The sequence below is a fragment of the Dendrobates tinctorius genome, unplaced genomic scaffold, assembly GCF_039654945.1.
Source record: "Dendrobates tinctorius isolate UK_male_01 unplaced genomic scaffold, ASM3965494v1 ptg000011l, whole genome shotgun sequence".
In the NCBI taxonomy this organism is placed as follows: domain Eukaryota; kingdom Metazoa; phylum Chordata; class Amphibia; order Anura; family Dendrobatidae; genus Dendrobates; species Dendrobates tinctorius.
In genome coordinates, this window is record NW_027361679.1 from 59,601,213 (window position 1) to 59,623,318 (window position 22,106).

The 22,106-nt window shown below is 45.7% G+C and overlaps 1 protein-coding gene across 2 annotated transcripts in view; it reads right to left on the minus strand.

Annotated features, from left to right (window-relative positions):
- UBA6 (ubiquitin like modifier activating enzyme 6) overlaps positions 1-22,106 on the minus strand; it is a 155,317-nt gene that overhangs the window by 120,054 nt on the left and 13,157 nt on the right. For both annotated transcript variants that reach the window (XM_073542599.1, XM_073542598.1), the window contains exons 9-12: positions 14,779-14,902; positions 14,029-14,132; positions 12,511-12,573; positions 916-992 (exon numbers count right to left, since the gene is read on the minus strand). In XM_073542599.1, the coding sequence (XP_073398700.1) occupies positions 916-992; positions 12,511-12,573; positions 14,029-14,132; positions 14,779-14,902 (368 nt within the window). The remainder of the gene's footprint in view (positions 1-915; positions 993-12,510; positions 12,574-14,028; positions 14,133-14,778; positions 14,903-22,106) is intronic.

Sequence of the window (22,106 nt, forward strand, 5' to 3'; positions counted from 1 at the left end):
TCTAAGTGAGAGGAGACCAAAGAAAAGAGTCACTTGTGTTCTAGATCTGGCTAAGAGACAAAGTGACCTTCCGGAGCCGGGTCCTGGGAGAAGACACCTAGCAGAGAGGCCTAGAGGTTACCGCTGTCAAAGGTAAATGGGCCTGGACAACACAGAGTACAACAGATGCATAGATTGCCCGGGCGGGAGTTCTAGAGCGTCAGGGAGCTGTATGCCAAGTCCGGCCATAATGGCACCTTAAGGAGAAGAAAGAGGTGGAACAAGTAAAGGACTCTTGTTGAGCAGGACTTTAAATTTCAAGCTATCTTGTGGTGAACTAGTGAGAAACAGTGGAAACAGATGACCAATAGAAAGAGTAAAAGAGGAAAAAAAAAGTGAAAATAGAGAACAATAGCGAAATGAAGGAAGGAAATATGTGGAAAGTGCTTCAAGATGTTAAGGAAACGTTCATAAGACTGTGTACCCGCTTTCTCTTGTATATATTCCCTACAATGTTTCTGTTCAGTAACAAGCTTATTTTGGAATGGTGGTCTCCCTCATTGAACGGTAAAACATCTGGTCCTGGCATAACAACATTGATTACATGTGGCCTACACGAGTGTAGCTCCCTCACAGCACAAGTCCACACACCCAGCCCAGGACCCCCACTTTCATGTACCTCGACCACGGCTTCCGCCCCGAGCCACGTTCTATACACTCGTCAAATTAACGCTGCGTAAAACACGCTGGGCAGTTACCTATCAAATTTTCAGTACTTAAAAAAATAATATATTCAATGCATCTATTAATGAGGGTGAGGTGACCTAGCAACATTCATGTATAACATCCTAAGCAAGGCACAATCAGCTCTTCATGGCTGCATCGTACGGCAGTTTATTACAGCACAGAGGCCAGTCTTACATTTGCTAAAACTACCTTATGTTTGGCAGACGACCATGCTTCTCCTGGAAATGATCCATTGCCAGCATTGCTGAGTGGATGCTTAATGGTGCCTGAAAATATAGAAGAAAAATAAGGCACAGGTACTGAAATACTCGGACTTACAAAATACACAATACAAACTCACAATACTCTCCAGCTAGCAAATCTTTGTAATTCTGCACTTACCAAGGACATTTGTAATTCTCAGTATTAGAGCAATTTATCACGTGGATTGCTAGAATATCAGGGCCCCATGGATATAAAGATTGTTAAAGATTATTTTTATTATTTATATAGCCATTATAATTCATTTATCTGATTTAGGGATTGAATCAGACTTTTTTTTTTTGCAAAAAAAACAAACAAAAAAAAAAAACGAGCCAGGACTAAAGTAAAAGCATTAAATTGATTTACTAATTAGTGAACTTTATTAAAGCCAAACTATAAAAAATATGCCATAAAAATCCTAAAATACAGATAAGGACAAATTGGTGGATGAGCCACTGTAAAAACCCCAATAGTGTGAAAATTCTCAATCTGTTTTTTTGCAGTTTGAATACCAAAACTTTTACCAGAATGGAGCAAAGCACAGAATGCTTTCTTACCAATGACTTGGTGATCTTGCAAGCTTTACTAGGGCCGCTTGATGCAATATGGTGGCTCAGTGGCTTACACATGTAGAATTGCAGCACGGAGATACTGGGTTCAAATCTACCACGTCCAAAATTTGTAAGGAGTCTGTATGTACGCCTCGCTTTTGCATGGGTTTCTACCGGTTATCTCCTACACTCCAAGTCACTGATAAAGAATTTAAACTGTCATTACCCATTGGGGCTCACAATGTCTATATAGTGGTGTAGAATAGTGATAAGCTTGGATAAGGTGTAAGCTCGGGTGCTAACAGGGTGTCTTTGAAGTGCTCGAAAGATGGATTTTTGGTTCTTACCGTAAAATCTCTTTCTTGGAGCCTTCATTGGGGGACACAGATTACCATGGGTGTATGCTGCTGCTTCTGTTAGGAGGCTGACACTATGCAAAAACAAGAAAATTGGCTCCTCCCCGGCAGTATACACCCACCGACAGATACCAAGTACCTCAGTTGGTGAAAAAGCTTTAGGAGAAGCAACGAAAAACTCTAAAGATATGTACCAACCCAACAAGGGACTCAAAGACCCAACACGGTACAACTTAAACAGGGAGGGTGCTGTGTCCCCAATGAAGGCTCCAAGAAAGAGATTTTACGGTAAGAACCAAAAATCCATCTTTCTTTATCGCCTTATTGGGGGACACAGATTACCATGGGACGTTCCAAAGCAGTCCCAAGGGCGGGAACAGCAATAAGGAACAAAAGACCAGGAAGGGCTTAGGTCAGCCGGTACGCCACCGCCGCCTACAGAACCTTCCTACCAACAACTGCATCCGACGAGGCCTGGGTATGAACCCTATAGAACCTCGCAAACGTGTACAAAGACGACCAGGTCGCGGCCCTGCAGATCTGTAAAGCCGAAGCCTGTGTCGAACGGCCCATGAGGCTGCCACAGTCCGGGTGGAGTGAGCTCTCACTCCCGGAGGGGGCCGTTTTTCCTGAAGTCGGTACGCTTCCAGAATGGTAGAACGAATACAGCGAGCGATCGTGGATTTGGATGCCGGAAGCCCTTTCCGGCGACCTTCAGAGATGACCAGCAAGGAATCGGACTGGCGAAGTGAAGCGGTCCTGGCGAGATAGACACGCAAGGCTCTAACTACATCCAGTTTGTGGAGTGACTTCTCAAGAGGGTGAGAAGGAGCAGGACAAAAAGAAGGGAGAATGATATCCTCATTGATGTGGAAATAGGATACCACCTTTGGAAGAAAAGAAGGAACGGGCCTGAGGACGACCTTATCCTGATGGAGAATCAGGTAAGGGGAACGACAAGACAAGGCCGCCAACTCAAACTCTTCTGATGGATGTAATGGCAATCAAAAAGGTTACCTTCCATGAGAGAAGGGATAAAGGAATGTCCTGGATAGGCTCGAACGGCGCCTTCTGGAGAGCGCTAAGAATGAGATTGAGATCCCACGGGTCTATCGGCGAATGATGTGGAGGAGCCAAATGGGCGACCCCTTGGAGAAAGGTTTTAACCTCTGGTAAGGAAGCGAGCTCTCTTTGGAAGAGGATAGACAGAGCGAAGACATGGCCCTTGAGGGTACTGAGGGACAGCCCCGCATCTAAGCCAGACTGGAGAAAACCCAAGTATAGATGGAATGGAGGACATTGGAAAGACTTTTTTTTTATCATCGCACCAACGGAAAAAACCCTTCCAGTACCTATGGTAAATGCCGGATGAGGCAGGTTTTCTGGCTCTGATCATAGTCTGAATCACCTGGTTGGACAAACCTGATTCTCTCAGGATCGCGGCCTCAACGGCCATGCCGTCAAACTCAGAGACTGAGAATTCTCGTGGTAAAGGGGGCCTTGCGAGAGAAGATCTGGACGGTCTGGAAGCTTCCAGGGGACGTCCGCATGTTCACCAGCTCCGCGTACCAAGGCCGCCTTGGCCAGTCAGGAGCCACTAGAATCACCGGGATGCCTTCAGATTTTATCTTCTTAACCACTCTTGGGATCAAGGCAAGAGGCGGAAACAGATAACGAAGTTGGAACTGGGACCACGGAATTACTAGGGTGTCGCAGGCGACGGCTAGGGGGTCCCTGGACATGGCTACGAAGCGTGGAACCTTGTGGTTCATCCGAGATGCCATGAGATCGACATTCGGTGAGCCCCAGCGCTGGCATATCTGATTGAAGACTGTGGGATGAAGAGCCCATTCGCCTGATGCTAGGCCTTGACGACTCAGGAAGTCGACTGCCCAATTTTCCACCCCTGGAATGTGAACGGCGTAGCTTGCCGGAATGTAACGTTCTGCCCAGCGCAGTATCTTTGCCACTTCTGACATTACTTGCTTGCTGCGCGTGCCCCCCTGGTGGTTTATGTACGCCACAGCCGTGACGTTGTCCGATTGAATGGGGACTGGATTGCCTACGAGGAGAGGCTGCCAGCGGAGAAGGGCAAGGAAGATTGCTCTGATCTCCAGAAGATTGATGGGGAGGAGAGCTTCCTGTGGATTCCAGCGTCCTTGAGCCATTCTCTGAAGGAAAACCGCTTCCCATCCTAGAAGGCTGGCATCAGTGGTGATGACTTGCCACTGAAGCGGAAGAAAGGACCTGCCTTGTAGAACTGACGCTGGCATTGCCCACCAAGTCAGGGATTGTCTCACTCTGAGAGGGAGGAGAATGGGGCAGTCCAGGGACAACATGGTCTTGTCCCAGGCTGAAAGCAGGGACAGCTGTAGAGGGCAAAGATGAAATTGTGCAAAGGGTACTGCTTCCATGGAGGACACCATCTTCCCCAGAACCTTCATGCAGGAACGAAGGGGAATGGGCGTTGGCCGTTTGAGGATTCGGATTCCCTTGGAAAGAGCTGCAAACTTTTCCCTCGGAAGAAACACCCGGGCGAGATTCATGTCGCATTCCATGCCCAGGAAGGTCAGACGCCGAGTGGGACTCAGGATGGACTTCTCCTTGTTGACTATCCATCCGAGGCGACAGAGAGTATCCAGGGTTATCTGAAGGCTCTGAAGACAGTCTTGTCGGGACGAGCCCTTGATCAAGAGATCGTCCAGATAGGGGATGATGAGAATCCCCCTGGAGCGAAGGATGGCCATGACTGTCGCCATCACCTTCGTGAAAACACGGGGAGCGGAGGCTAGACCGAAGGGAAGGGCCGTGAATTGGTAGTGATTTTCCTGAATCGCAAAACGAAGATATTTCTGATGTTGCAAACAAACAGGGATGTGAAGATAGGCATCCCGTATGTCCACAGAGCAGAGAAATTCTCCGGGCTCCATTGAGGCTATCACCGATCAAAGGAACTCCATTTTGAAATGGAGAATCTTCACGTGGCGATTGAGCAGTTTGAGGTCCAGGATTGGACAAAAGGAACTGTCTTTCTTCGGGACTACGAAGAGATTTGAGTAGAACCCTGAAAACCGTTCGTTTGAGGGAACGGGAACGATCACTCCGGCGGAAAGAAGGGAGGAGACGGCTTGAAGGAACCCTGGAATCTGGGACCGCTGTCATGGAGGCAGAGACCGGAAAAACCGTCTGTTTGTGGGGGGGAAGCAAATTCGATCTTGTATCCGGAAGCGACGATTTCCCTGACCCAAGCGTCGTCGACAACAGACAGCCAAGCGTCCACGAAAAAGGAAAGTCTGCCTCCCACCCTGGAAGAAGTTCCAGGTGGGGGTGACCCGTCACCTGGAGGAAAACCTACCGGAACGAGCGCCTGAAGACCTGGAGTATTGTCCTCTAGATCTCCAGCGGGGAGCGGGTTTGTAAGATGGTTTTTTCTGCTCCCGCTCCCTAGAGGCGGAAGGCCGGTCTTGCTGGGTAGATCTCTCTGTGGAAGAGAAGGGATGAAAAGGCCTGAACGGCCGAAAACCTTTTCTGTCAAAAAAGCGTTTTGGTCGAGACTGGGGAAGAGAAGTGCTTTTACCCCCAGTTAAAAGAAAACAGCTGCACTCTGGGAAATTTTGACTTTCAATGCAAAAAAATTTTTTTCATTGAAGACACCACAGGGGAATAGTGCGTTGAGGTAACGTTTCGACCCTATGTTGGGTCTTTTTCAAACCTCACTTAAAGCACAAGAGAAAAAGAAGCAATCACGGCAGTATGAATGTGCAGGAGGGGCTAAAGTGCCATATGCAGAAGTCCGGTCTGGCAGGGACCAGGCAGGGGTCCTAAGATGAGCTGGAAGCGTGGGGTAGCAAGCGCCGTCTGTGGTGTAGTGCCATCGTAGTTTCCCCCAGTGGCATCGGAAATTATCTGATCCAGCTTGGCTCCGAAGAGCCTAGCACCATGGAATGGCAGGTTGGTAAGCGACTTTTTAGACGTGGTATCCGCATTCCATGACTTTAGCCAAAGGACTCGGCGAATGGCTACTATGTTGCTGTTAGCCCTAGCTACGCACCCGGCCGCATCCAAGGCGGCGGCCAAAAGGTATTTACCCGCATGATTAATCTGATCTGCCAGATCTGCCAACTCGTCCTGAGGGGCTGCCGCTAAGATGCCCCTGCGAAGAATTTTAGCCCAAGCTGAAATGACTTTCGCCACCCAGGCGGATGCAAAAATAGGACAGAGGGAGGCGCCGGATGCCTCAAAGATTGACTTAGCCAAAGATTCTGCCTGTCTATTGGATCTTTAAGCGATGCCCCGTCTGGGAGGGATAGAACCGTCTGAGAGGCTATGCAAGAAACGGGAGGATCCACTTCGGGGGCTTTGGTCCATTTTGTGAGCAAATCTACATCAAAGGGGTACAGGACATCTAAGTACCTGCGGCCTGAGAAGCGTTGTTCAGGGTGCTCCCAATGTTTGGTTAGTGTAGTATCGAACTCTTTGTGGTTTGGAAAGGTTCGGGATGGAGGCCTTGCTCATTTAAATGGAACTGAACATTCCTGAGAAGGGGGCTTGTCCTGTTTAATTTCAAGGGTTTGGAAGATAGCTGAAAGGAGACTATCGACCATGTTCCGTGTCTTAGAAATGTTATCTGCTTCGGAACTAGATCCTGATTGGGAATTGTCGTCTGACCTAAGGTCGTCCTCTGAAGAAGGAGAGGGAAACCTAGGTGAAGCAGAAGGGCCTAGCGAGCTGGAGGACGAGCCAGACAGAACCCGCTTCCTAGAACTCCTACTTGGTCTGTCCCTCTGAAGGTCAAATTTTTCAAGCACCCTATCGGTATACCCTTGGTGTCTTTATCCAACTCTCCATAGACACCCCCTCGGAGTATCCGCTTCGTGTGAATTTGTTTCAAAAAAACACTCTCATGGTGCTAGAAAAATGTCTTTCACAGATCTATTGTACTTTATGTGCCACTTCTGTGTAGCATACATAATCATCACTAACAATGATCTTGAACAAATATCATATTAACAGCCTTATATCAAATAACCACCTAAAAATAAGAAATGGCATGATAGACAATCTGTAATTATATATAACCAAGGTGTGAATCAAGGCATTTCCCTTTTTTGATCATACAATTCACCACCTTTACAGATTTTTTATGTCATTTGGTATATCATGGAAAGATCTCACCCGAATCTATACATTCATGGGTTCCTCCATGTGACGCTCCCTTCTCCCTACGCGTTTCACCACACAGATCATCAGGGGAGTACTAAGTACAGCGTTATGCCTACATAAGAAAAATGCCATCCCATGTATGGCATTTTTCTTATGTAGGCATAACGCTGTACTTAGTACTCCCCTGATGATCTGTGTGGTGAAACGCGTAGGGAGAAGGGAGCGTCACATGGAGGAACCCATGAATGTATAGATTCGGGTGAGATCTTTCCATGATATACCAAATGACATAAAAAATCTGTAAAGGTGGTGAATTGTATGATCAAAAAAGGGAAATGCCTTGATTCACACCTTGGTTATATATAATTACAGATTGTCTATCATGCCATTTCTTATTTTTAGGTGGTTATTTGATATAAGGCTGTTAATATGATATTTGTTCAAGATCATTGTTAGTGATGATTATGTATGCTACACAGAAGTGGCACATAAAGTACAATAGATCTGTGAAAGACATTTTTCTAGCACCATGAGAGTGTTTTTTTGAAACAAATTCACACGAAGCGGATACTCCGAGGGGGTGTCTATGGAGAGTTGGATAAAGACACCAAGGGTATACCGATAGGGTGCTTGAAAAATTTGGTCTTACCGCGTCAGATTGAGCGGTTTTTGTAAGTGTTTGTCTTTTTGTACATGTACATTTTTATGAATGGACTAAGTCCTATTTAATTCAATTTTGAATAAAGTAGATTAGTTTTATTTTTGGTATTTTTCTAGCTTGCTGGTATAGATAGAGTCTTCTAGCTAGAAGATCACTTGCTGTTAACCCTCTGAAGGTCGCGGTCGGGTGTGGACGACTCATCATGAGAGGTGGTCGGTGCACAGGTGGCTGTAGATAGCTGAGGCAAACGTTCTAGGACCTGGACCAGGGACTGAGAGACTTTAGTCAGATCAGAGACCAACTGGGACATTGCGACGGCCCACTCTGGGGGAGGGGGGGTACCCTCATCCCGGGCATCGGTGTGCTCCAGAGAGGCCGACATAGTTGAAGGACTGCAGGACGGGCAGAGGGGAGACGACTGACCTGACGCCCACTTCTTTTTACAGCGTGCACAGGCGTAGTAACGGTGGGCTTGAAAGAGCGAGCCGTTGAGGGGTTGACCATAGGTAGGCTACGCCGTATGGCTGCACGAACTAGAGAGGAACTGCAGAGGAGAGCCAATTTGAACATGAGCGCCGAGCGTACCGAGAATCTGACAAGCAGCAGGACCCTGAAGTGTCCCCCAAGCAGTGCAGGAAGCAAGTGAAATTGCAGAGGAAGCTGGCTGCGGATCTCTGTGGGCGGAGCTTAGCGTCAGGGCGCGATTGGATAATGGCAGCGGAGGGGCGCGGTAAAAAAACGGAGACAGACGTACCTAAAGAGAAAAACGCCCTGTGATAGGTGGGAATGAGCGCGAAAAAAAGCACGCCCAGAGTGAAAATGAGCGCGCTCGGAGTGGGGAGCGCGTCTGAAAGTGAAAGTGACGCGGTCTTCCCCCCGCCTGAAGTTATATACTGAGAAGAAAAGATGACCGCGGCGCCGATAAATAAACATGAGCTTGCGCTTACCCCGCTGTGAAAACCCCCCTGTGTTAAGATAAACCCCCGTTTGATGTGTGCCTCTGCCTAGAAGGGAGCGCGGCTGCGTGTGAGGCGCGCGGCTGGCAGTGGAAAGGGGCGGGAGATTCAAACACAGGGAACTGTACAGAAGGTGCTTTCTGAGATATGCGGGACTGAAGGGATCGTTCAGAATCTTACCTGACGTCCCTGAAGAGGATGACCGCAGGGGCCATGCATAGCAGGCAGGCCGCTGGGATAGGTCCTCTTACCCGTGTCATGCAGAAGACGGCGTTCTCTTGCTGGGAGCGAAGAAGTGACTCCTGGCGACCGCCGTCTTCCTCTCAGCCCTGTCCCGGGAGAGGGGTGAGGAGCTGCTTTGGCAAGGACCGGCCACCTGTCCTCAGCCCCTAGCTGAATGGTGATAGGGAAAAAGTCCTGCCTGCAGTACTGAGAGCTGCGATGTGGGTGACACCACACTGCTCGCTCAGCCGCCTGATATGGGAAATCAGGGTGATAGCTACACCCTGTTTCCCGATGGAGAAACCTGTAAAATAAATGAGAAAAGATTAAAAGGTTCGGCTAAAAACGCTAAAGGAAAAAAGGAATTATTAACTGCGGATCTGGGAAGATCCCGGTCCGCCTCCTACAGACACTAAGCACAAACTGAGGTACTTGGCATTTGTCGGTGGGTGTATACTGCCGGGGAGGAGCCAATTTTCTTGTTTTTGCATAGTGTCAGCCTCCTAGCAGCAGCAGCATACACCCATGGTAATCTGTGTCCCCCAATAAGGCGATAAAGAAAAGTATTTTCAAGTCTGTCCAACAGTCGCAACACATGCAGGCGCAGGGACTCGAACATATTATTTGAGCATGCTGAAGACACACTGTTAGCACATGAACATGCTCATATAACACCTCATCCAAGTATCGTACAGTTAGGTCCATATATATTTGGACAGAGACAACATTTTTCTAATTTTGGTTCTAGACATTACCACAATGAATTTTAAACAAAACAATTCAGATGCAGTTGAAGTTCAGACTTTCAGCTTTCATTTGAGGGTATCCACATTAAAATTGGTGAAGGGTTTAGGAGTTTCAGCTCCTTAACATGTGCCACCCTGTTTTTAAAGGGACTAAAAGTAATTGGACAATTGACTCCAAGGCCATTTCATGGACAGGTGTGGGCAATCCCTTCGTTGTCATTCTCAATTAAGCAGATAAAAGGCCTGGCGTTGATTTGAGGTGTGGTGCTTGCATTTGGAAGGTTTTGCTGTGAAGGAAACAATCGGTCAAAGGAGCTCTCCATGCAGGTGAAACAAGCCATCCTTAAGCTGCAAAAACAGAAAAAACCCATCCGAGAAATTGCTACATTAGGAGTGGCAAAATCTATAGTTTGGTACATCCTGAGAAAGAAAGAAAGCACTGGTGAACTCATCAATCCAAAAAGACCTGGGCGCCAACGGAAGACAACAGTGGTGGATAATCGCAGAATAAGCTCCATGGTGAAGAGAATCCCCTTCACAACAGCCAACCAAGTGAACAACCCTCTCCAGGAGGTAGGCGTATCAATATCCAAATCTACCATAAAGAGAAGACTGCATGAAAGTAAATACAGAGGGTTCACTGCACGGTGCAAGCCACTCATAAGCACCAAGAATCAAAAGGCTAGACTGGATTTTGCTAAAAAACATCTAAAAAAGCCAGCACAGTTCTGGAAGAACATTCTTTGGACAGATGAAGCCAAGATCAACCTCTACCAGAATGATGGAAAGAGAAAATATGGCGAAGGCGTGGTACAGCTCATGATCCAAAGCATACTACATCATCTGTAAAACACGGCGGAGGCAGTGTGATGGCTTGGGCATTCATGGATGCCAGTGGTACTGCGTCACTAGTGTTTATTGATGATGTGACACAGGACAGAAGCAGTCGAATGAATTCTGAGGTATTCAGAGCCATGCTGTGTGCTCAGATCCAGCCAAATGCAGCCAAACTGATTGGTCGTCGTTTCATACTACAGATGGACAATGACCCAAAACAAACTCCTGGGTTGCTTTGACTTTATTAAAGCAAAGAAGTGGAATATTCTTGAATGGCCAAGTCAGTCACCTGATCTCCACCAAATTGAGCATGCATTTCACTTGTTAAAGACTAAACTTCAGACAGAAAGGCCCACAAACAAACGAACTGAAAACCACCACAGTGAAGGCCTGGCAGAGCATCAAAAAGGAGGAAAAACAGCGTCTGGTGATGTCCATGAGTTCAAGACTTCAGGCAGTCATTGCCAACAAAGGATTTTCAACCAAGTACTAGAAATGAACATTTTATTTACAATTATTTAATCTGTCCAATTACTTTTGGTCCCTTTAAAAACAGGGTGGCACATGTTAAGGAGCTGAAACTTCTAACCCTTCATCCAATTTTAATGTGGATACCCTCAAATGAAAGCTGAAAGTCTGAACTTCAACTGCATCTGAATTGTTTTGTTTAAAATTCATTGTGGTAATGTCGAGAACCAAAATTAGAAAAATGTTGTCTCTGTCCAAATATATATGGACCTAACTGTATATACTCGTGTATAAGCAGAGTTGTTCAGTACACTTTTTGTGTGCTGAAAATGCCCCCCTTGGCTTATACACTAGAGTCATTGTCCCAAATGCTGGCGGGGGAGGAGGGAGTGGCAGAGCAGCGGGTGACAGGAGGAAGCGGCAGCAACTGTTCCCACTGCTAAAGAGAAATGAATTTTCACTGGACTGGCAATGAATATTAATTTCCCTTATAGAGCAGAGTTTTATTTTTATGCTTTTCTCATGGGGCGCCATGCATACCAGGATAGAGATGAGGAGCCACGCATACAAGGCTAGGGATGAGGAGCCACGCATACAAGGATAGGAATGAGGAGCCACGCATACAAGGATAGGAATGAGGAGCCACGCATACAAGGATAGGAATGAGGAGCCACGCATACAAGGATAGGAATGAGGAGCCACGCATACAAGGATAGGAATGAGGAGCCACGCATACAAGGATAGGAATGAGGAGCCACGCATACAAGGATAGGAATGAGGAGCCACGCATACAAGGATAGGAATGAGGAGCCACGCATACAAGGATAGGAATGAGGAGCCACGCATACAAGGATAGGAATGAGGAGCCACGCATACAAGGATAGGGATGAGGAGCCACGCATACAAGGATAGGGATGAGGAGCTACGCATACAAGGATAGGGATGAGGAGCCACGCATACAAGGATAGGGATGAGGAGCCACGCATACAAGGATAGGGATGTGAAACCATGCATACAAGGATAGGGATGTGAAACCATGCATACAAGGATAGGGATGTGAAACCATGCATACAAGGATAGGGATGTGAAACCATGCATACAAGGATAGGGATGTGAAACCATGCATACAAGGATAGGGATGAGGAGCCAGCACACCAGGACAGGAATGAGGAACCATGCAGACAAGGACAGGGCTAAGGACCCATGCATACAAGGATAGGGATGAGGAACCATGCAGACAAGGACAGGGCTAAGGAGCCATGCATACCAGGACAGGGATGAGAAGCCATGCATACAAGGAAAGGGATGAGGGGATAATGCATGCCCAGCTTATACTAGAGTCAATACGTTTCCCAGTTTTTCGTGGCAAATTTAGGTGCCTCGGCTTATACTCGGGTCGACTTATACACAAATATATAAGGTATGTTCGCTCATCACTAGTGTAGAATTAATGGTGCTATATAAGTAGAACAAAAGCTCCAATCAATAAACTCAGAAGGAAACCGAGGAAAACAGTATATTTCTCATTATCACATTAGACTTTATACAATATATTCCTACTAATATTCTTATTTTATTTACCTCAAGTTTGCTGAAATCTGCAATCAGATATTTTGGGTCCATTAACTGTTTTTCTAGTCTTTCCTATAAAAAAAAAAAAGAAAAAAAAAAAAGTTTTCCATTAAGAACAGTGAAGTTTATGTTTTGCCACTAAATATAAGTGGAGCAGTAAGCATAATTCAGTAAGGGAATATTTGCAATACACTGCATCTTTTATTGAGAATTTGTGGGGTCATGCAATTTAGAAAAGCTCTTCAGGCATTTTTAGCGAGATAGCTATTTATAAAAGAAAAAAAGGGATTTGGTACAGTGTTAGCCAGTTGAAACATTAATACTCTCAACGGGCAAAACAAGATAATCTTGTAGTAATAATACATTTTAATGGCTAACAAAAATAAAATAAATGATGTTACAAAGCAAGCTTTCAGGACTTCTTAGGTCCTATCCTCAGGTATGGAATAACAAAGATTGTAACATCATTTATTTTATTTTTGTTAGCCATTAAAAGGTATCAAAACTACACGATTCTCTTGTTTTTCACACTGAGAGCAGAGTTATTTATAAGGAACATATACAGTATAATGTGTATATATATATATATATATATATATATATATATATATATATATATATATATATATGTACATAACCAATATACATTTGGAGAATGGGAAATCATTAGATGGTAAACATCTCTGCTGTTTCACTCCAAATGTTACCAAGTATTGCTTATTTCCTTATGACATGATCAGCGGTCATTGAATTGATCTTTGCCTTCACTCCTAGGCTGTGTTTACACATTGCAGTCACGCTGCATCTCTTAACTTCCTCAGCCCTGTGCGGTTGTGATCTTTCCACTGTTTCCCTAGGCAAATCACCTATCTTTGGAAGAAAACAGCAGCTTAACCTGCAAAACCGTGTGGTTGATCGCAATTAATAACCATGTTTTGTAGGTGAAACAGTGTTTGTCGAAGTGATTGTGCAGGTAGGGGAAAGACTGCAGTGGCACAGGGCTGTTGTGGTTAAAAGCCGCGGCATTACGTGTGTGGGTGCACATGTACGTAGGTGTGTGTATACGTGGCCTACTAGATCTTCTTGTTTCTATTCTCCAAAAACCTTTCTTACCCTTACTAAGAATAAAAGGGGTTGTCCAGCCTAAGGGTACATGTCTGCAGACTTCTGAATTCTCATAGCGCTCTGCGAGGTTTCTCTGGTGCCAGGAGCGGGCAGTCATGTGAGCGCTATTTGCACATTTCCAACTACACTCAATACGCTATTATTGGAGGAAGACCACACACGTCTAATCGGCACGTGACCGAGTGTATGCAAATCACATACTTGCAATCAATCGACCTTCAACGGCAATGGACAATCCTCATAGCGCACAGTGTCATGACTGCAGAATCATAGGACTGCAGACTTATACCCTAAAGACAGACAATCCCTTTAATATAAATTACCATTTCAGCTGAAAGGAGTTTTTTTTTTAGTTACACTTTAACAAACATTTGCCTAGCACATCTCTCAGGAGCTACTTACGAAGGTGAATGACTGTGGCATTTTAATCTGAACAGCTAGCCCACCATGCTCGTATGAGTCCATGTCTGATGTATCTCCAATGCTGAATGAGTAAGGTGATGTAACTGCAAAGAGTATAGAAGTTACAGGAGACAGATGTAGCTCTCACACTGAACATATTACAGAGAAAAAAAAAAAAAAAAAAAATCACAATCCTTGTATTGTGTGGGTTGCATCTTCAATATAAATGCAGTGGATTAGATGTAGCCCAGCCTAAAAGTCTGAAAGTTTGTGTAATTACAACCTGTAATGCATTAAACTACCAGGCAAGTTGATATTTTTTCATATCTCACCTACAAGTTGCAGATACTGTCATGCCAAGCTCTTTGTGCTGTGCACTGATTGAGGAGATACACTAAGGATTTTATGACTTGTACAGTACAAAGAAGAAAATCTGCATGTAAAGCACATGAAGATTTTGTTGTGGATTATCATGTAAGATCAGCAGAAGAAATGGACCCACCCTAAAAGCATTCCTTTTTCTTACATGCTTCATAATCTGATGTCATGTGTACCAATTCTATCAATATTTCTCTATTTGGTCACACCTTATCTGGAAAAAGCAGCTTTTTTATATTTTTCTTGAAAACTTTGGTGTAATATGATGGTAAATGACAATAAATATAGGCACTACTTGGTTAAACATCAGAAATTTTAATTCACTTAAGAAGCAAACATGAGATATACAAATACTCAACTTGTGCAACTCACCTGTAATCTGCTGCGTGGAGCCATTTAAAGAAGTCATTCCATGGACTTCACGAAAAGTCATAAACTGGCCAGATTCAAGATTATGAGGGCGATTATCAAAGCATGTGACCACACCAGGATTAGACTAAAACACAAAACCATCAGATAAATGAAACTTAATTTACTAGTAAACATGAAAAACAAAAATTGTTAAAATGTCAAACTAAGTTATGTCAATTATTTAACTACTTCTAGACTGCCCATTGACTATACAAGACTGGGCAGGACGCACTTTACTCTACACTGACATTCTAAAATGTCAGTGCAGAGTAAGCATCTAATATGAGATTGTGAGGCAGTGGGGGCAGGGAACCTGTTGTCAGACACAACCAGACTACCCACAGAGAAGATAAAAAAATTAGTTTATTACCATGTTTACCTTCTTGATATCTGTATACACAGCGATGAAGAGGAATAGCTTAGTTGCTCACCGATAAAGGTGTTTCTCGGAACCCATGACAGCACCATGGAGAGAGGGGATCCGCCCTTCAGGGACAGGAACCTACAGATAAAAGGGCAGTACCTCTCCTCCGCCTTCACTTGGTTACAGAGCATCAGAGGGTCTCCAGGTTAGACAACAGAAATATACACATAATATTATAATACTGCTTATTTATCAAAAGCACCATGCCTAAATGGAAACACTCTACTAACAGTAAAACGTGCTCACCACACTCGTGAAGGGGAGGGGAATAAGCGGGTGCTGTCATGGGTTCCGAGAAACACAGTTATCGGTGAGCAACTAAGCTATTCTCTCTCACTCATGACAGCACCACGGAGAGAATTAGAGATTGGTAGCTTAGGGAGGGACCACCGCCTGAAGGACCCTTCTCCCGAAGGTCAGGTCAGATGTAGTGGCTAGATCTAATCTATAGTGCCTGAAAAAGGTCGAAGGTGATGACCAGGTGGCCACCTTACAGATTTGTTCTATTGATACCTTAGATCTTTCACCCCATTGCCCTTGTGGAATGAGCTCTCAGCCCCTCCGGGATGGTATTTCCACTGAATGAGTATGCCAGGGCAATCGCATCCCTTATCCACCTTGCCAGGGTACTCTTGGATGCCTTGAGCCCCTTCCGAGGACCCTGGAAACATACAAAGAGAGTCTTCCTTCCTACATTTTTTGGTGGCCTCTAAGTACTGTACTAGGCACCTTTTAACAACTAAAGTGTGGAATTTTTCTTCCCCCTTATTTTTTGGATTTGGGCAGAAGGAAGGACTACCTCTTGGGACGTGTGGAAATGTGATGATACTTCAGGTAGATAGGCCGGGTCAGGTTTTAGGAGGACTCTATCCTCTAGAATTTTTGTAAAAGGTGGCCCTGCTGATAAGGCTTGAATATCGCTCACTCTTCGAGCTGATGTTAGTGCCACCAGAAGCACCGTTTTAAGTGATAGGATTTTTAGGGGTGCCGAGTAAATTGGTTTGAACGGAGGGCCTGTCAGTGTTGAAAGTACAAGATTCAGGCCCCATGACGGTAACCTTTGACTAGCTATTGGCTTAGATCTGGTTGCGGCCTTAATAAACCGTGCTACCCAAGGGTCACCTGCTACATCATGGTTATAGAGGGCGCCTAACGCCGCTATTTGTACTTTTAATGTGTTGACCGCCAGACCCTGTTCTAGGCCCTTTTGTAGAAATTCTAAGATCTTATCAATCTGAACCCCGTCCTGAACCTTTGCCCTAGAAGTAGATAGGAATTTTTTCCATGTTCTGCTGTAAGCTCTCATTGTAACCGGTTTCCTACTTTTTTGTAGTGTAAATATCAGGTTCTCTGAAAATCCCCTGTCCCTCATCAGTGCCCTCTCAAATTCCATGCTGTTAAATGGAGGTTCGGTGCCTGAGGATGTAACACTGGGCCCTGCGATAGGAGGTCCGGGAGATCCGGTAGGATCCATGGGTCGGTTACTGAGAGCATTCTTAGCCAGGAAAACCAGGTTCTTTTGGGCCAGAAAGGGGCTATCAATATCATTCTTGCCCCGTCCTCCCTGACTTTCCTTAGGACAGCTGGAATGAGCATGATTGGGGGAAAGGCATATGTTAGATTCTGTGTCCATGGGAGCATAAACGCGTCCAGAGTTAGAGGATTCCTCCTGGGATCTAGGGAGCAGAAGGTGTCTACTTTTTTGTTTTTGAAATCGGCAAACAGATCTATGTCTGGGTTCCCCCACATTTTTACAATCTGCCGAAAAATGAACCACTTTAGTACCCATTCCCCCCTATCGTAACTGGGTGCGGCTCAGAAAGTCTGCCCTTTGATTCTCTGTACCCCGGATGTGTAGGGCTGACAGAGATAGCAGGTTTGCCGCCGCTAGTTTGAGGATTCTGGCGGATGTGTCCATTAGGGCTTGGGACCTGGTTCCCCCTTGATGATTTATATAGGCCACTGTGACTCGATTGTCCGAAAGAATGCGGACATGGTGATTCTGGAGCAGGGGTAGGAAGTGTGTCAGTGCATAGCCTACTGCTAGAAGCTCTTTTTGATTTGAGGAGGCTTTTAGTTCTTGATCTCCCCATATGTCCAGAGTCATCTCGTTGTTCATGTGTGCTCCCCATCCCATGGGACTGGCATCCGTTGTCACTATGTGTGTTATCTTTGCTACCTAGGGGATCCCTTTGGACAGATTTTCCTGGTTTCCCCACCAAGCTAGGGAATGAATAGTTCTTGAATTTAGGGTAATACGACCCTCTAGGTGTCCCCCTATTGCTGCCTGGTTGGCTAATACGTCCCACTGGAGATCTCTCTTGTGTAACTGAGCCCATTGAACTGCTGGCAGGCAGGCGGATAGGGAACCCAGCAGTGACATAGCTTTCCTTAATGTCAGAGGGATTTTGGATTGCTCTTGCTGTAATTTGAGCGATTTTCTCCTTTTTGTGGTCTGGGAGGCGACACTCCTGAATGTTTGAGTCCAGTGTTAGGCCCAAGAATTCTTGTACCCTGCTGGGCTCCAATCTTGATTTTTTTTAGATTTAGAAGCCAGCCTAGGCCTTGTAGAGTGTCCATCACCCTGTCCCTCTGTTCCCTCCATTTTTGAGCCGAGCTGCCTGCTATTAGTAATAATCCCGTATCTAGACGATTTCCTATGTCTTGTTACCTTATATGAGCCATCATTTCTGCTACTATTTTGGTAAATACCCGCAGGGCTATCGATATTCCGAACGGCAGGGCTCTGTATTGGAATTCTTTCACCTTGCCCTTTATTGAGACGGCTAACCTGAGATATTTTCTGGAGTCTTTGTGGATAGGGATGTGATAATAGGCGTCGCTGAGATCTAACACTGTCATGTAGCAGTTTGGGAACAGGATTTTGGTGGTGGACCTGATCGACTCCATTTTGAAGCTCTGATTCCTGACGTATTCGTTTAGCTTTTTCTGATTTATGATCGTTCGAAAGGTGCCGTCCGGTTTGGTTACTAGAAAAAGAGGGGAGTAGAACCCTCTGCCCATATCCTGCAGGGGAACCTCCTGGAGGACTCCTTTTTTTACTAGGCCTAGGACCTCGCTTTCTAGCGCTTCCTGTTCTCGCGTACTGGATCTCAGCAGCGTTGTTACATACTTTTGAGGTGGAAGAGAGAGAAAGTCTATTCTTAGGCCCTCCTGGACTAAGTTTACTATCCATGGGTTGTTTGAAATTCTCCTCCAGGCTGGAAGAAAAAGGGTTAACCTCCCCCCCACCCTGGGCGTACTGTCACTTGGAGGGCTTTTTGTCTCGGGAAGAGTTACTAAAGAAGAACCCTTTATCTCTTCTTTTGTCATCCCACTTTTGTTCCCTCGGTGGTCTCCTCTGAAAAAACCTCCTATTTCAAAAGGGCCTTTTAAATGCTGCTGGCCCCAAATTTGGGAACCCTTTCTTCTTGTTCCTCTGCTTTCTGGAGGATGTCATCCAACGTCTCCCCAAAAAGGAATTTGCCTTCACAGGGGATTTAACAATTTCATTTTGGTCTGTAGGTCCCCTGGCCAACTTTTAAGCCATAGTGTTCTTCGGGCCGCGTTTGAAAGTGCTGCTGTTTTGGACGATAGCCTGACTGAATCGGCCGATGAGTCCGCTAGGAAGGCAGCCGCTCCCCTTATTACTGGGATAGAATCTAAGATCTTGTCTCTTGGTGTCCCTTCCCTCAGCTGTTTCTCAAGTTGGTCCACCCATACCATTTGGGCTCTTGAAGTACATGTCGCAGCTATGGCTGGCCTGAGGTTACCGCCTGCTGACTCCCATGCCCCCTTTAGAAAGGTATCTGCCTTTTTATCTAGGGGGTCCCTGAGGGTGCCCATGTCCTCAAAGGGAAGGGCGAATTTCTTTGACGCCTTTGCAACTGCTACGTTGAGCTTCGGGGCTTTATCCCAAGACGTAGATGCCTCCTCCTCAAAGGGATATTTTCTGTTAAGGGAAGGGACTGTAGTATTTTTCCTGTCTGGCTTGTCCCATTCTTTTTTGATTAGGCCCTTGACAATTTCGTTAAGCGGAAATGCTCTCCGTTTTTTCTGGCCTAGTCCCCCGAACATTATGTCCTGAACTGTTTTATCCGGCCTAGGGTCCAATACCCACATGGTAGACCTTACAGCTTTTACTAGTCTGTCTACATCTTATAGGGGAAAAATGACACCCTCCTGTTTCCTCGTCTGAGGACCTCGATTCCGAGGTTTTAGACGTGATTTCTCCCGACGTGGAAGAGTCTGACTGGGAGGTTTCTATCGTGTCTTTCTTCCTCGTTTTATCCCTATGCTTAAGGGATACGAGGGCACTCTGAACCTCTGATTTGATTGCGGCCCTTAGGTCGGATGCGAAATCCGGAGTCTCCTGACAAAGAATTTCTTTTGTGCAAGACTCACATAGTTTTTTCTCCCATGATACAGGTAGGGGTCTAGTGCAAGTGGGGCATTACCTGTTCTTCTTTTTCCCCTTCTTCTTTCCCTAATAAGGGAGAGGAATTGTATTACAAGGGTGAACATTCACGAAGATCACTTACCCCCAAAGGTGCGCGGCTGCAGGTACCGGTTCGGGAGATGGAGTCAGGTCCTGTATAGGCTGATCTCCTGGTGGTGATTTGCTCCTTGCCGCTGATGTACTGCACCGCGTTGAGTGACTGCTGGAACGGCCATCTTTGTCTCGTTCCTTCTGCCGGTGTTGGTGGTGCTGCTGCTGCTTGGGCTGCAGCCTGGCATGCTGCTCCTGTTGCTGGTCGCTATCCCCCATTATCAGGATCGCTACCAGCCAGGAGTTCTGAATCCACCATTTTTAATTTTGCCGCCCCCGTGACGTCACCGCTCCCATCCTGCACCGCGCTGGCCGGGGAGCGTGCTCCTGTGCATGCGCCGGTTCCAGGGACGGCGGCCATCTTGGTACTCTCTGTACCATGGCGCTGCCCGCACTTCCACCGGGTCCCCGCGAGCCCCAATCTCCTTTCCGGAGCGGCGGCTCCGACGTCTCCCCCCCGCAGCCCGCATCGGCCCCAGCGGTGGCGGCTTCGGGCACCGCTCCTGCCGCGACAGGGGCCTCCCTGCTGCCGTATACCGGACAGGTTGGCCCCGGATCTGGACTCTTCTTCAAAACACAGGTACGCCGTACTGTGGGTGCCCCCGTCAGGGACAGGAACCCAACTGAAGGCAGAGGAGAGGTACCGCCTTTTTATCTGTAGGTTCCTGTCCCTGAAGGGCGGATCCCCTCTTTCCGTGGTGCTGTCATGGGTGAGAGAGAAATTGTGCATAAAGATTACAAGAAACCATGTGATTGCTGGATGGAGAGAGGCAACAATAGCTGCTGTGTTCTGGGAGACCTAGTCAGTTCTGCTGTACAGCATGAGGTCGAATTTCCCCTGTAACTGGGGCTAATAAACCAGCCCCAGTTATATGGGAAAATCAGGGCAATAAAAGTTTTTGATTAATATGATATGGCCGTCAAAGTCTTTTAAAGATCTTGTGGAGGACAGTGTGAAAAATAAATTGTAAAAAACATAGAAGGGAAACGTAAGTAAAATAAATATTAAATAAAAACGAAAAAACCTGCCAGTCTGAAAAGCTGTTTCCACATACAGGGTAACGCAATTTAAAATGCTTTTAGCAATGCTTTGCGGTAGTAAAAGTAAAGATAATGTAAAAAAATAGACATATATTGCCTATTTTTCTGTACTTGTTCCCGAAATCACCATGATGACAAAATCACAAAAATAATAATTGTTTTTATTAAAACCACCACTTAAGTTTTTTTTTCCTCAGCGCTGGAGAGGTGCTTTTATTTTAAACCCCCTGCCCCTCGTTCTTATACTCACTTTCCAGCAGCTTCATCTTTTACAGACACCGCTCAGGTCCAGCAATGTCATCTTGTGCCTGTAACTTCTGACTGGCCGGTAGTCAGACGAAACGTCAAAAGAGATCGATGCAAGAACCAGAACAACGCTCTTATAGAGATATATTGAAAAGGGACCTCCGGTGCGCTACATGAAATACTGGAGCTGCCGGCAGATCACTTTTCACCGTAGACAGACGGGAGCAATGCTGGAAAAGGATGAAGGCGGCGGGAGGCTATTAGGAGATAGGGAAATTACATTTAAAGTACGACTCCAGCTGTTCAATAAAGGACAAAAAAACAAACACTAAAGTGGTGCTTTAAGAGAAAAATTGTTTCAATGTCTGAACGAGAAAAATATTTAAAACTCTTGCTGCTAAAAACTTATGCATGATAAAACCCCAAAATAACAAAATAAGTCCAGTCAGGAACAAGAGAAGTGAATGGCCTTTTTTTTTTTTTTTAGATGGATTTAACAAAAAAAAAAAACAAACTTAAAAAAGAAAATGTGCTACCTAAATGCTCAAAAGAATGAACATATGCATCTAATATATAAAGCTTAATGTGTGTGTGTGTGTGTGTGTGTGTGTGTGTGTGTGTGTGTGTGTGTGTGTGTGTCCGGGATTGGCATCCGCACAGTCGCAGCTACAGCCATAAAATTTTGCACAGTCACACGTCTGGACCCCCGAGAGCGTCATAGGCTATGTTGTGAGGCGAAATTTTAACCCAGCGCGTTCCAATTCACCAAACAATTCTGCCCCTATGTACATAATGGGGAAAAACACAATTTATTACCGTGACAACACAGACCACCCTCTGACACAGACTGCAGGGGGAGCCCAGTATCACACAGGATAGGATTAGATACACGGCTCAGCAGTCAGTATCACACAGGATAGGATTAGATACAGAGCTCAGCAGTCAGTATCACACAGGATAGGAATAGATACACGGCTCAGCAGACAGTATCACACAGGATAGGATTAGATACACTGCTCAGCAGTCAGT